Source organism: Vombatus ursinus, unplaced genomic scaffold, assembly GCF_900497805.2.
Source record: "Vombatus ursinus unplaced genomic scaffold, bare-nosed wombat genome assembly UNPS02009953.1, whole genome shotgun sequence".
Classification (NCBI taxonomy): Eukaryota; Metazoa; Chordata; class Mammalia; order Diprotodontia; family Vombatidae; genus Vombatus; species Vombatus ursinus.
This window is the reverse complement of record NW_020949731.1, coordinates 1-15,497: the sequence shown is the minus strand read 5'-3', so window position 1 is coordinate 15,497 and position 15,497 is coordinate 1. Positions and strand designations below refer to the sequence as shown.

The 15,497-nt window shown below is 47.2% G+C and overlaps 1 protein-coding gene across 1 annotated transcript; it reads left to right on the top strand.

The window, feature by feature from the left end:
* Positions 1-645: 645 nt before the first annotated feature.
* On the top strand, positions 646-14,450 carry LOC114036676 (choline transporter-like protein 4). Its single transcript, XM_027853329.1, has 21 exons — positions 646-706; positions 2,440-2,488; positions 2,634-2,707; positions 2,815-2,893; positions 3,951-4,050; positions 4,413-4,535; positions 4,823-4,883; positions 6,525-6,609; positions 6,703-6,786; positions 7,106-7,341; positions 7,666-7,765; positions 9,098-9,190; positions 9,598-9,697; positions 9,950-10,203; positions 10,391-10,485; positions 10,681-10,784; positions 10,973-11,046; positions 11,314-11,384; positions 11,852-11,946; positions 12,065-12,149; positions 14,221-14,450. Exons 1-21 carry the CDS (start codon positions 673-675, stop codon positions 14,343-14,345), a joined length of 2,121 nt encoding a protein of 706 aa, XP_027709130.1. The 5' UTR covers positions 646-672; the 3' UTR covers positions 14,346-14,450.
* The last annotated feature ends 1,047 nt before the right edge of the window (positions 14,451-15,497 follow it).

Sequence of the window (15,497 nt, the reverse complement as noted above, 5' to 3'; positions counted from 1 at the left end):
TCTCCCATCCTGAACATTGCCTCCTCCCCCATATCACTTGACCACCATCACCCCACTCCCTGGCAATTTTTTTTTCTCAATAAATGTTTGGGTTTGGTTATAAGCTGTCTTAGTCTTAGTAAGGGGTGGGGTGGGGCAGGGCACCAGATAAGGTATTAAGAAGAGAATAGGAGTCCCGCTGCCTGGGAAGAGGAACAAGGAGGGTGGATAGGTATCAGCTCTGGCAGAATCCAAGAAATTGGAGAAAAATGAAAAACAGCTATTGAGTTGGAGAAAAAAAGATTTGGGAGTATCAGGATATGGTTAGCTCCTGTGGGACAGGTGACCCTTGTTCTTTGAGACAGATTATTCAAACTTCTCACTGGAATAGAACTGTATTAATTTACATCCATTTTTGAAGAGGCTCTGAGTATTGTTTAAGGTCAGGTTGCCCAGAGCCTAGCCCCAGTTTCAGCCACCTCCCTAACCCCCACCCCAGTTTATGTTGTTAAAGATCCAGAACAGGGAAAGTTTTAAGTTGGGTACTGGTAGGCCGGGGCTTTAGGACCACAGGTGAGTGGGAGGGGTGGAAATGGTGACATAAGCAAAGGAGGTGGGGCTGAGAGGCAAGCAGCAGGTAAGACATTAGTTCCCTAGAGAAGGCAACAGTTACTCTGGAGCCTTCCTGTAGTCATGGGGAAGGAACAAGATGAGAAGGAGGTTTATGGTAAGGCTTGGGGCCAGATGCCTAGGACCCGGAGGGTTGAAGGGTCTGGTTAAGGGAAAGCATGGGTTTATGGGATCACGAGAGGAGCTAGATCCCTGGGACTTCAAGGGGAATATAGGGAAATGGGCTGAAGAATTACTGAAGGGCTGGATCCCTGGAACTCTAAAGGGAGCAGAGGCTCCCTAGGTTTGGAGGGGCAAAGGAAGCTGGACATAGGTAAATTATTGAGTTCTTTGAGGAGAAAGGGCAGGAGTTAAAAGGATGGATACTTGAGTCTCTGGAGGCTGGTAAGAACTATGTGCTTGGGTCCTTGAGAGCTGGATGGAGGAATGGGCAGGTGGATTCCTCTGAGGGTTAGAGGGGAGAAAGGACTCCTGGGTCCCTCTGGAGCTTAGAGGAAAAATCCCCTCAGGAGACTTAACATCTAGGTTCCTGGTGGCTGGGGGAAGGTGGATTCTTGGATTCCATAGAGGAGAGACTGGGAAACTGAACGCCTGAGTTACTAAAGTGAGAGGAGGATTAGAGGAAAAGGGCCATTGAGAGCAACAAATGCCTGTGTCCATTCCTATAGGGAATCAGAAAGGGGGAGGGTTCATCCCCTGGACTTCCTGGAGACGGCTACAGGTCAATGATTGACCTCTTTTATAAGAAAGAAGAACAGAGTCCAATGGAATTGGGAAAAACAGACACCTTCCCACAACCTTCTTGCTACTCTCTTTTCCCTTGCCCTTGGCCCTTTCCAATACTTTTCTCCCCTACCCTAATACTTCCAAAGGACCCTGGAACTCTCATGACTGCCTCTTCCTCTCCCACCGTGTGTGCTTAAGTGCAGGTGCTCCACAGAGTTTGTGTCCACAATCTGAGCAATACAGTTTCAGCTAGGCTGAGGAGGAAAGATATCCATACCCCTAAGACGGATGAGGAGCATCCCAAGGGTTAATTCTTTGTGTTTATACAATCTGGAGTCCCCTGATGAAAATGATGCCAGCCTCCTGGTCTCCCTCCCAGCAGCTGCTCCTCATGCGCTGGGGGACAGGAATGAGGAGTTCGTACTGGAAATGCTTGCCCAGAGGGCTAATAAAGAAATGAAAACTGCCTAGGAGGAAGGTGGAAGGTGGTGGGTTGAGAGTACCAGAGAGATTGATGGAGACTGGAGAGAAGATGGATAGATCCAGAATGACAAGAGGTCCAAATTAGACTGGAGAGAAAGAGTCCTAACTGGGGGGAGGGAGCAAGGTGAAGGCCATTTCCTGGGCTTCACCCAGGCCATGGAGGTATGAACCAGGAAAAGGTCTGATAAGCATATAGACCCAAGGCGGGGCTGGGGGAGGAGTTCCCACTGCCTGTTAACCTGGCTTTCCCAACTCCTTTTACTTTATCCTGCTCCATTCCCTCTCACTCTTATCTCCGTCCCCTTCTCCCAGTCTCTCCCTCACCATCTCTCCCTCTCTGTCTTTCTTTGTCTCTCTTCTTTCTCTGTCTCTCCTCTCTCTTTATCTCCCTCTCTGTCCCTCTATCTCCCTCCCTCTCTCTCCCAGGCTTTCTTTTCCTTCACTCTGCCACTTGTGAAAGGGGGTACTTGGCAGCAGGGAGAGGGGCAAAAGGTCTTGGGCTAGCCTATAAGAAGGGAAGGAATTTGTTCTGGGGAAGACAAGATTGACCCACAAACATGACAACCATTCTATGCTAACCTGTGTGGTTCTGAGTCTCTGCTTACCTCACTCTCCCCTCAGGGACGTCTGCCAAATATGATCCCACTTTCAGAGGCCCCATCAAGAACAGGTAACATCTCTCCCCTTTCAAAATTCCTATTCCCAGATATACCCACACACACAAACTTCTCTCCAATTCTCCAACAACATTAACCCCCATTAGCCTCATCCTCACTGCCTTGAAAAAAATCTTTTTCGTCTCTCATTCTCTCTAGGAGCTGCACTGATGTGATCTGTTGTGTCCTCTTCCTGGTGTTCATTGCAGGCTACATTGTTGTGGGGCTTGTGGGTGAGCTTTTCCCTTCCCAGAATCTAAAGGTGGAGAGACGGGTGACGAAGAGACCAAATCCCTAACACCACGGCCGTCCTCTACCTCTCCGTTTCTTTGTCCCTCAGCCTGGTTATATGGAGATCCTCGCCAAGTTCTTTATCCCAGGAACTCTACGGGGGCCTACTGTGGGATTGGAGAGAACAGGTGAGAGGACTTGAAAGCTTGGGTCCCTGAGGGAAGGAGGGGCTGAGGATGGATGCTCTTCTTCCACCTGAAATTAGCTCCCTCCTCCCCTCCTACTTGAAGAATCCTCCCCCATCCTTCAAGACCCACCTTGAGTCCCACCTTCTCCATCAAGTCCTCCTGACTTCTCCAGCCCATAGAGAGCTCTCCTCGCTCAGTGCCCACATTATTCTTAAAGTCAGCACTGTATCATTTGGCACCCAGTTATCTGTTTTGTGTCAATCTTTGTGTCTTGTTACCCCCTAGATTATAAGCTCCTTGAGGCAGAGACAATATATTTCCTCCCCAACAGCTCAGGGCTTGGTACCAAATAGTTAATTGTAGGGCCTTTTTTTTCCCTCTATAAAATGACAGGGTTTGTACTAGATCTTTAAGATCCCTACCACCCCAGGTCCTATGGGGCCAAATCAATTCAACAAACGTTTCTTAAATGACCAAAGCATTATACAGGCAATACAAAAAATAAAAAATAGCACAATACATACTCTCAAGGAGCTTACAATCTATAAAATCTATAGTATATGTTAGAAAATTATTCAGCATATAGGGAAGTTTAAACTTTATCACCTGAGAGATTCAAGGAAGGAAAATGTGGTACTTTGGAGGAAACACTGATTCCTGGCTCAGAGGGCCCAAGCTCCAAAGGACTTGAAATAGTTGTTGCTATTCAGTGGTGTCCAACTCTTCGTGACCCCATTTGGGTTTTCTTGGCAAAGATACTAGAGTGGTTTGCCATTTCCTTCTCCAGCTTATTTTACAGAGGAGGAAACTGAGGCAAACAGGGTTAAGGGACTTGCCCAGGGTCACACAGCTAGTAAATGAGCCCAGATTTGAACTCTGGAAGATGAGTCTTCCTGACTGCAGGCCCTGAACTCTATCCACTTCGCCACCGAGCACCCGTTGAAGTAGATAGCCTTTGCAAAATCGTTTCCAGCTCTAGATCTATGAATGAGCCTCTGATTCTCTGAGTCTGCCGCTGACTGACCAGGTCTTATGGCCCTGACCTTTCTCCTTACAGAGAGAAGCCATACCTCTATTACTTCAATATCCTCAGCTGTATCACGGCTACTAATATCATTACAGCCACTATGGATGGACTTCAGTGCCCTACGACCCAGGTCAGAGCCTGAAATCTGGGGAGCCTCTTGGGAATCCCATGTCCTTTCCCTGCCCTGGGAACCCAAATCGAGCACTGGATTTGAAGTCAGGAAACCCAGGTTTCAATCCCAGCTCTGTTATTTACTCCTTGTGACCTTGAAAAAAATCACTTAACCTCTCTGGGCCTTACCTCAGTTGGATTAAATGATCTATAAGGTCCTTTCCAGCTCTAACTCATCATCCTTTGACCTGGATGTCCACTTCCCCAACCCTCAGAGAGTTCCTTGTGGATCTTAGCATGTTCTCTCTTAGCCCCTAAGAATGTCCTAGGAGACTCTGGCAAATAGCTCCCTGTCATACCCTACCTCTCTACCTTGCACAGATTTGTGTTTCTTCCTGCCCCAAACGGTATTGGATGGTGAATCTTGATCAGAGCAATCAGCCTGTGAAGGACGTCTTCAATTCAACCCTGATGTTTTGCCAGCCCAGTGTTGATCTAGAAATGGTGAGCCAGCAAACACACACTCACACACTCACACTAGTCACACACACACACACACACACACACACACACACACACACACACACACCCCAGGACTATGATCTCAAGTCAAGTCAACTATGATCAACAATCAAAGTCTTTCTGCGAAGGGTAAAGGCAGGACCACATGAGGTCAACCCAACCGTGAATCTTCTCCACCAGCTCCACATCACTTTTCCCTCCCCCAAGTGGGGTGTGTTTGTGTGTGTGTGTGTGTCTGTGTGTGACCGTATCTTCATCCTTTTCCCCAGGATGTGATTTTAAGTCTGAATTTGGACCTCTGCCCTGCTTTCCTCCTCCCTTCTACTCCAGGTTAGTAAGTGATTTGTCCTTTCACAAAAATATACAGATGGAAGGGGCTTTAGAGACTGTTTAGGCCAGCTGCTTCAGAGGAAAAACTGGAGGCCCAGAGAGAAGGGACTTGTCCAAGATCACTCAGCAAGTTAGTGGCAGTCAGAACCCACGTGTTCTGTTACTCTGTCCAGGGCTCTTTTCCCTGCACTGGGCTTCATTTAGCACGTGTTTATTCACTGTACATTAATTGTGCATTTAGCACATACTTAGAGCACCAGGCCAGTATCTCCAGCTGCCTACTCAACATCTCCACTGAAAGTCCCATAGGCAGCCCAAAACCAGCATACGTCTAAAACAGCTTTCATTGTCTTTCCCCCTAAACTCCCCATTTCTTTTAACTTCCCTCTTTCCATCGAAGGCACTACCATTCCTGCAGTCACCCAAGTTCGATACCTTAATCACCTACCTCCTGTCCCATCCATTCCATTCACCTCATATCCTTCAGTTGCCATGTCTTATCCACTTTACTTCTTCCACATCAATTTACTAATGAGACAACCATCCTAGTCCAGACCCTTCTCACCTTTCTCCTGAGTCATTATTATAGCCTCATAATCGGTCTCCCCAAATCCAGTCACTCACAGACTCCTCTTTGGTATTCAACAGAAGAACCACTTACTTCACAATGCGGCTCCAGCCTATCCTTCCAGGTTCCTTACATATTAGTGCTCTATAATCTAATTAAATTGGGCTATTTAGTCTGTTTCCTCTCCACCACCTGAAATGCTCTCTCTTCTCACCTCCACCTCTTGGAATCCCTAACTTCCTTCCAGACTTAGCTAAGGTGTCTCCTCCTATAAGAGACTTTTCCTGATTCCTCTAGTTGTGATATGGTTAGACCATTAGGAATGGCCATTTGGCATTCATGTGCAAAATGGATTGGTGAGGGAAGAGAATGGATGCAGAAAGATCGATTAGAAGACTAATACAGTGATCCATGTCCAGGATAAGGGACTGAACTGTGCTGGTTGGGATGTGAATAAAGAGAAGGTGAAATTCACTGGATGTGAGAAGAGGTGAGGAAAGGAAAAGCGAGAACAAAGAGTCAAAGATGACTCCTAGATTAGAAAACCTAAGTGATTGGGAAGATGGTGCCACACTTAACAGAAATAGGGAAGTCTGGAGGAGGGATGGATTTAAGAGGAAAGATAATGAGGTCTTTTTGGACGTGATGAGTTTCAGATGCCCATGGAACATCCGGGAGAATTAGGCACTTGATCATGTGAGATTGGAATTATTCAGGAGAGATCATCATCAGGAGAGATGGGGCCTGGGTAGATAGATTTGGTAGTCATCTGAATAGAAATGATTGGTTGAATCTACAGGAGATGATGAGATCACCAAAAAGAGTATAGAGAGACAAGAGGGCCCAGCACAAAGCAATAGATAGGGGGCAAAATGGGATGATAAACCTCTGAAGGAGACTTAAGATCTCTGAAGTGTTGGAGCAGGTCAGGCCCCGACTTTAGGAAGGTTTCTGTTTGCTTCCCAAGGGGAGCAGGAATCGACCATCCTTACATCCAACAAGTATTTATTGACCAGGAAGTTGGGTGCCAGGTACCAAACGAATCTAACCTTCACTGAATTCTCCCTCTCCAGCTCTGGGCCGATGTATTCCTTCTGTCGGATCTGAGATTCTTCCTGCCTCTTCATTGAACACAACTAATATCACTCAAGGCATCAAGTGAGATATCCCTTCTCTCATCCCTCATCCCTGTTCTTCCTCCATCTACCCTTTGGCCCTCATATCAAGTTTCATCCTTTTCCTTCACCTCAGTGGTCTCTTGGACACCCTTAATGCCCGAGAAATCAGCACCAAGATTTTTGAAGATATTGCTCGGTCCTGGTACTGGATCCTTATGTGAGTTGCCAGGTTTTTCCAGAATCTCTCTTCCTTTCTTCAGTCCCTTTACTCTAGGAAGTCACAGGCCGTTGGTACATGGGGATATTGGCTTAAAAGTAGAGGACAGGAAAATGAGAAAGCAGAAGAGGAACTGGGGATGACTGTAGATCACAAGGCCTGGAAGGAAAGAAAATCTGCCCTGGGAGAGACAACACATAGTTCCCTTGGATGAGGGGCAAGGGAGATAGCTCTGAAGGTTTAGGGGCTTCAGGAACAGTGTGGAGAAAACAAGAACTTCAAGATCTCCATCCCTCATTCCATCCCTTCCTATCCTCAGTGCCCTGGCTATCTCTCTGGTCTTGAGCTTATTGTTTTTGCTGTTACTTCGCCTTGTGGCGGGCCCCCTGGTGTTGGTGCTGATTTTGGGGGTGCTAGGGGTTCTCGCGTATGGGATCTACCACTGTTGGAAAGAATACAAGACACTTCGGGATAAAGGAGCCACTATTTCCCAGCTGGGCTTTACCACCAACCTTTCCGCCTACCAGAGTGTGCAAGAGACCTGGCTGGTTGCCTGTAAGTCATGCCCTCCTCCCGTAACACCCTGGATTGCCAGGCTCTCTAAAACCCAACCAAAGCCCATCCCTATAGATTGAGCACGACCCACAAAACCACTTACTTGTTCCCCCATCCCCTTGCCAGATACTGGGTGTATCTCTGACCTTCCCAAACCGTTCTATGTTTTCCTTCAGAGCTGGTGATATCTCTGACCTTTCCCAACCCCATCATATTTCCCTTCGGAGCTGGTGACCATACCCCCCCCAGTGCATTAACTCCATAGTCCTCATCTCTTCTCCATCATTCCTGTGATTCCCACTGCCCTCACCATTTCTCCCATAGTGATTCTGATTTCTGTGCTGGAGGGGATCCTTCTGCTGCTTCTGATCTTCCTCAGACAAAGGATCCGGATAGCCATCGCTCTCCTCGAGGAAGCCAGCAAGTTAGTGGGGAAGAGAGTGGGGAGAGATTTAAGATGTGATAATATAAAAGTGAGCAAAAAGTGGGGTTGGGGGCAGGGAAAGGGGGGGCAGAAACGAGTTAAAGAGAGAAATGGCCAGTCACAGAGAGAGCGAAGATATGTGGAGAATCAGGGAAAGGGAGAGAGAGTAGTACTGAGACAGAGGGAGGGATGGGAGGGATGATAGGAGAGCTGAACCCTATAGTGTAGGTAATTATCCATTTTGGGTGGTGGGGAGCTCCTGTCTTCCTTAAAAGGAAGGAGCATGGAGCTTTAAGCTTTTTAAACCTAAGAAATTTTATGCATTTTAGTTTTTGATTTTTTTTTTCTTTTTGGTGAGGCAGTTGGGGTTAAGTGACTTGCTCAAGGTCACACAGGTAGTAAGTGTCAAGTGTCTAAGGTCGGATTTTGCATTTTAAAGTTTAAAACTTCAATAAGACTTTTAGGTATAAATTATATTTAGATACTTAGATGTTTAATTGATTTTATTGTTGAGTACTATGTCCTCCAACAGATTGCAAACCCCACCATATTTCGTCATACTATGTAATTCTCATCCATGTCTTCATAAGCTATCCACAGAATGATTTATCCTCCACTCACTGTGCTGGAGGCCTTTCTGTGGCTCTTTTAGAATCACAAGGGTACCAGCATACCCCTCAGACTCTCCAATTGTTGTCTCTCAGTCTCCCCTCTATGGCTGACCCACTTCCTTTTCTAATCATACATATTAGATCATAGGATTTAGAGCTAGAAGGGACCTTAGAGATTGTTAAATCCAACCCCTCTTTTCACAGGTGAGGAAACTGTCCTCAATGTCTTTTACTCCACTTCTGGCATGCAATTCATGTTACCAGTGATGACTTTCATGAAACTTATATTCTAATCCCTAGGGCAGCTATGTAGTGAAATGGATAGAGTACTGGGCTTGGGATAAGAAAGATTCATCTTCCTGAATTCAAATCTGGCCTCAGATACCTACTAGCTGTGTGACTCTGGGCAAGTCATTTAACCCTGTTTGCTTCGGTTTCCTCTTCTGTGAAATGAGCTGGAGAAGGAAATGGCAAACCACTTCAGTATCTTTGCCAAGAAAACCCCAAATGGGGTCACCAAGAGTTGGATATGACTGAAAACGACTGAACGATATATTCTAACCATATAAAAAATATGGAGGAGGGAGAGCATGATTGGAAGGAAGAACAAAATGATGGGAATGGTAGGGTAATAATGTTGCAGAGAGACCCAAAGCATTAACTGGGAGATTAAAAGGGGTGCAGCCTGGTGTGTGAGTGAGTGAGAATGTCTCTTCTGCAGGGCTGTGGGGCAGATGATGTCCACCTTGTTCTTCCCGCTCCTGACGTTTGTCCTCCTGCTCATCTGTGTGGCCTATTGGGTCATGACAGCTCTGTATCCTCTGAATGACGTCTCAGATCCCCTATGCACTAAGCTCCTAATCTCTGTGGCCCACAGGGAGCCCTAGGATGTAGTGGGGAACTATGTCTTCCTTTGAGTTCTGAGGGGCCCTGGTTGTTAATGGGGGAAGCATTTGCTCCTTCATGATAGGGCCTGGAAAATCATCTTTCCCTAACCCTAACACGTTCCCTACTATCATAAGATTGCAGGATTTAGGGCTAGAAATAGATGATTAAATGATTTTCACAGTGCCTGGCACATGTAGGCCCTTAATAAAGGCTTGGTTGATTGATTTGTCCAAAATCACACACACATAATAAGTAATAGTGCCAACCCAGATCCTCTGACCCCAAATCCAGACCTCCTTCTACTATCTCATGCTTCCTTGACTTCTTCCCTGGGTATCTGGCCACATCTGGACAACCTCAATACAGATGGTGGGCTCCCAGTGGCACTGACCCAGGCTGTCAAGATGTCATCAATAAGACATGTAACCCCCTGGTAAGGAGGCTCCAGGACAAGAAGGATATTTGGGGGAAGAAACCGAGAGGATATGATGGGGATCCTATTGTGTTCCATAGGGTGGGTGACCTTACAATTAGTGAGGAAATAAAATGGAGGAGGGGGTCTAACATAGATCTCAAATCTGGGGACAGAAGAGAAAGAATGAGATTATTTCTGTCTTCTCATTTTCTACCGCCTAGCACACAGACTGATTAATGGCCCTTCCCTATGCTTCCTTCTCCCTTTCAGGACAATTTCTCCATCACCAACTGCCCAGGTCTAACTTGCCAGTTCCTAGGTTACTCCTCTTCAGGGCCAGCCCAGCGTTCACTATTTAATCTGCAGATCTATGGGATCCTAGGACTGTTTTGGACACTCAACTGGGTGCTGGCCTTAGGGCAGTGTGTCCTGGCTGGGGCCTTTGCTTCCTTCTACTGGGCCTTCAACAAGCCCCAGGATATCCCTTCTTGTCCCCTGACTGCTGCTTTCTTCAGGACTCTGCGGTCAGTGTAGTTCGGGGAGAGGATGCTTGGGACTTTCAGAAAAGTCAGGAGATTGAAACCTGGGCTTCTAAGAGGAGAGACTTGGGGACTGGACTAAGGAGGGGTTCCTTAGTCTCTGAGGGGAGGACAGAGAAGGTCTAGATTTTCAAGTAAGGCTAGCCCCTAACAGCTGGTCTCATCTCTTCAGTTACCACACAGGGTCCCTGGCCTTTGGAGCCTTGATCTTGACTCTGGTCCAGATAGTGAGGGTTGTCTTGGAGTACCTCGATCACAAACTAAGAGGTAGGACCAGAGAGGTTAGGTACCTGAGTTTGGGTAGGGGAGAACAAGAGGCTGGGTCTGACACTTCAGTTCTGTGGGGAGGGGAGGGTTGGCAGCTTAGGGGTCTTAGGTGGTTGATGAAAACAGCTAAGACCAGTTACTTAGATCTTCCTCTCCTCTCCTGTCCTCTCCACCCCACCCCACTCCCACCTCTAGGAGCCCAGAACTCCCTGATCCGATGTCTTATGTGTTGTCTCAAATGCTGCTTCTGGTGTCTGGAGAAATTCATCAAATTCCTGAACCGAAATGCATACATCATGGTGAGGTCTTTGGGATTATGTCTAAAAATATCCCCTCCCTCCCAACCTCCAATAAACCACTTCGAGAACCTTCACAGTGTCTCTCTCCACCCTCATCCCTATCTCCACCCCATCAGCAAACAGTGTAACTACAGGGAAACAAGGGAAAATGTGTTAGCAATCTTCCTTTCTGGTTTCTCTTCTCCTAGATTGCTGTCTATGGGAAGAATTTCTGCATCTCTGCTAAGAATGCCTTCATGCTGCTCATGAGGAACATTGTCAGGTCAGAGTGTCAAATCCTCAGCCTCATTTCTTCAAATCTCCTAAGATCCAACCCCTGCCTCCCTACCTTAAGGAAACTCCTACCCATAAAGGTCCATCATCCTGCTTTCCCCCAAATCCCTAATCATCCCATCTCTGCAGTTGCTCTGTTTTTAACCTTCCTTGACTTCTTCCCTGGGTATCTGGCCACATCTGGACAACCTCAGTACGGATGGTGGGCTCCCCCTGGCAGTGACCCCAGAGATAACTTCCCAAATTCTGCCAACAGGGTGGTCGTCCTAGATAAAGTGACAGACTTGCTGCTTTTCTTTGGCAAATTGCTTGTGGTTTCGGGAGTTGGTGAGTAGGGGCACAGAATTTAGAGACAGAAGACAATAGACAGATTACCTAGTCCAACCCCTTCCTTCCCCCTCATTTTTACAGAGAAGGAAACCAAGGCCCAGAGATGGAATATGATTTCACAGAATCCACAGTTTAGAGCTAAAGGGGACCTTAGAGGTTTAATCTAACCCCTTACTTTACAGATTAAGAAATTAAGGTCCAGCAAGGTTAATTACCTTATGCAAGGTCACATAGGTAAGAAGTAGAGGCAGTAGGAAAAACCTGATTCCAAAGCCAATCATTTTGTCACATCACCACAATGAAGTCTGGAGGAGCCCAGGTAAATATGATTCTCTGAGGAGAATGTATGCCAGTGTGTGGAGGAGGGAAGAAAAACCAAGAATTAGAAGAGATGAGTATAATTTTGGGGGAGAATTAGAGAGCTGCTCCACTCCCACTTCATGCCTTCTTCTTCTTATCCCCAGGCATCCTCTCTTTCTTTTTCTTCACTGGCCGAATCCCAGCCCTGAAGGAGGAATTTCGTTCCCCTGACCTCAATTACTACTGGCTCCCCATCATGGTGAGTGACTTGCCTCCATCCCTACTTCCTGGGACCTAAGTGTTCCCCTCACCTGAATTCTCCCTCCTCCAAGAGCCCTCACTCTTCTGAGTTCCTGTCATCATCCTCTGTATTCCAGGTCTCCATCCTTGGTGCTTATGTCATTGCTTCTGGCTTCTTCAGTGTCTTCAGCATGTGTGTAGATACTCTGTTCCTCTGTTTCTGTGAGTATTTCCTCCTCCTGGAAACATGCCCCTCCCTGTGAAATTCCCCACACATTCACCTGTACCTTCGACAAACTAGCATATCAACCCTTGCTGTATCTCCCAAGAAGAGGTCTGGAAGTGGAAGGATCTTGACAAAAGTAATGGACACAAGCCAAAAGGCATAATGGGTTAAGAGCTGGGGGATCCTGGCCTGAATCCCAAACCAATTCAACAAATATTTATTAAGCACTATGTGGAAGACACTGTGCAAAAGTGAGAAAATCTCTGACCTCCAGGAACTTATATTCTACTGGAGGGGATGCAACACATAGGTAAGAGCAAGTGAGTGACTTGGTCAGACCTGTGCCTTATGAAAATTATTTTGACAGTTGTACAAGGATTGATTGGAAAGGAAAGAGACAAGCCAAGAAGAACTATTAAGAAGCTATTACAATAGTTTACGTGAGAGGTGATGAGAGTCTAAATTAGGATGGCAAGAATTTAACAACTGTTCAGATGTGGAAGGTGGCAAAAGAAAAGTCAAAGAGAATCTTGAGGTGACTGGGAGGATGGTGATGCCATCAGTAGAAATAGGGAAGAGAGGAGTTTTGGGACTTCCCTTTTGGACATTGTTCAATCTAAGATAACCATGCGACCTTTGGAGATGTCTAGCAGGCAACTGGCAACATGGAAATGAAGTTCAGTACAGAAGTTAGGGTTGGACATACAGATTTTTGCCAGTGAATGACATCACTAAGGACGGCATGGTGGAAGAGAAAAGAAAAGAAAACGATCTTGAATAGGGTCTTCAAGGACACACAGAGGAAGGAGAGTAGTAGGTGAGGGGAGATTAACGATCCAGCAAAAGAGACGAAGAAAGAGTCATAGATTTAAAGGCAATTCTCAAGAGGAAGACTCTGAGAAAACAGACTTTAAATTCAGTTCTACCAAATTTATTAAGTTACTGCTGTGGAGAGAACACTGGGAGAGATGCTGGGAGGTACAAAGTTTAGACAGAACATTTTCCTGTCCTGATGGTGCCTCATTTTCTTTTTTTTGAGCCTCATTTTCTAAGAGGGGTATGGGAATATGGTATACAAATCATATAAAATCCAAAAAGTAAACATTACATATGTAAAATATACATAGAAATTAACCTTAGAAAAGATAGCAGTAACTGCTTACAGTTTGTGGTACTTTATAGTAAGACTCTTCTCATAACAGTGGAAGCATTATTTATCCCCATTTTACAGATAATAGCAACAATTATAGTTGCATTTATATAGCATTTTAAGGTTTGCAAAGTGCTTTATAAATATCTCATTTTATCATCTCAACAACTTAGAAAGGTTTATCCCATTTTACATTTGAGGAATCAGAGGCACCCAAAGGCTTAAATGACTTGCTCAGGGTCACACAGTTATTAAATGTGTAAGGCCAGATTGGAGCTCAAGTCATCATAACTCCAGGTCTAATGCTCTACTCTTTAAAAGGTACCACCTAGCTACCCAGTTTTCCAGATGAGGAAACTAAGGCTCAGAGAGAGGAAGTGACTTTGGTCACACTAAGCTATAAAGGATCAGAGCTAGGATGAGCAAGTGCTGGGCAATACCAGAGAAAGGAAACACAAATGACAGGGAACCAAGAAAGGGTTCATGCAGGTGACTTTTGAGCTAGGCTTTGAAGGAGAGTCAGCTTTCAAAAAGTCAAGAATTAATAGGACAGCCACTAGGTGGAGCAGCGGAGAGAGCACCGGCCCTGGAGTCTGGAGGACCTGAGTTCAAATTCGACCTCAGACACATAAAGCTCACTAGCGGTGTGACCCTAGGCAAGTCACTTAACCCCAATTGCCACACCAAAAAAAAAAAAAGAATTATTAGGAGGGAGGGAAATACAGTTAGTAGTCATTATTGTGAATGTGAATGGGATGAACTCACCTATAAGACAGAACGGCACAATGGATTAGAAATCAAAGTGACCCAAGTAGGCACAACCCCCAGAAACTCTTTCCTCCTGATTGGGGGATGGGGGGAAGGGAGGGACTGGGAGAGGGCAGAATTCACGGGGGTGCTTTTGGTTTCCGGCTCAGTGGAAGACCTGGAACGGAACGACGGCTCCCTGGCCAAGCCCTACTACATGTCCAAGAACCTCATGAAGATTCTGGGGAAGAAGAACGAGCGCCCCTCCGGGGAAAAGAGGAAAAAGGCGAAATAACCAGACCCGGCCTAGGAAGCTTCTCACCCGGATCTCAGTCCCCGTTGCCCGGCCCTCCCCCCGCCCCTTCCCAATTCCCCGGGTTTCCAGATGGAGATTTTATAATCCGCAGATTTTATTAAAAATCGATTTTCCCCCCGCCACAAACTCAGCCCGTCTCATTCTCTCCCAGCCTCCTGCCGCTTTAAATTGGTCCCCTAGGTTCCTCAATGGCCAGGCTCTGAGACCAATCAGAAGGCTCGGGGTGCTTTTCCCTATTCGCTTCGGCCAATGAGCTCTCGTTCCTCCAGTGACTCCCATGGGACCGACCGGGCTAATCGGAAACCCTGTTACCTAAAGCTAGCCAGTGAGTCAATAGTAGGGAGGGAGAGAGGCAGGAGGTGGGAGCTTTCTGTCCAATCGGAGGGGCCGCGGTACCGTCCCTCACAGGGGAAGGGAAGCGCCCATATCTGCGCGCAAGGCGCTGCCCAATCCGGACGGATCGGGCGGGTTTTTTTTTTAAAGGGCAAAGGAGCGGGATCACCTGACTTGGTTCTCTAGCCTCTGCTCCCCTGCCGCGCTGTCAGTGTCTGGGGCTGGGAGCCGTTGCCATGGAGGAGGAGAAGGGACTAGCGCCTCGGGAAACTCGGTCGCCGGGGTCGTGCCGAGTCCGCGGAGTCTGGCTTTCCCTGGTGAGCCTTCTGCTGCTGCCGCAGCTCCAAGGGTGGCGGGTGCCCGATGACTTCAGCCTGGTAAGTGCTCCGTCCTTCCTCCGTCTCCCGGGCCCGGGGACCGAGGCTTCCAAGCCCTCGCTCCAGCATCGCAGCCTTCCGTGTCAGCTTCCCTCCGGGACGGGGCCCCCGACCCAGACTTCCCAGCCTCCTCTTTTGTCGCCCCGAGGAATTCATGGGCACCTCATCCCCGTCTTCTCCAGACCCCTACTCCCGTTCTGCCTGCGCCGCGCCCGTCCGCCTCACCTCCCGGGACACCTGCCAGACATCTCAGCCCCTCCTCCCTCGGGGGACCCAGGTGTCCGAGATGCTCACTCCACTAATGCCCCCTCCAACGTGAATTCCCACCCCCAAACACACACACACATTGGGGATCCAGGCATCAAACACTTCTCCCCCCCCAGCCTTTACATAAACACCATGCAAAGACTTCGCAGATGAC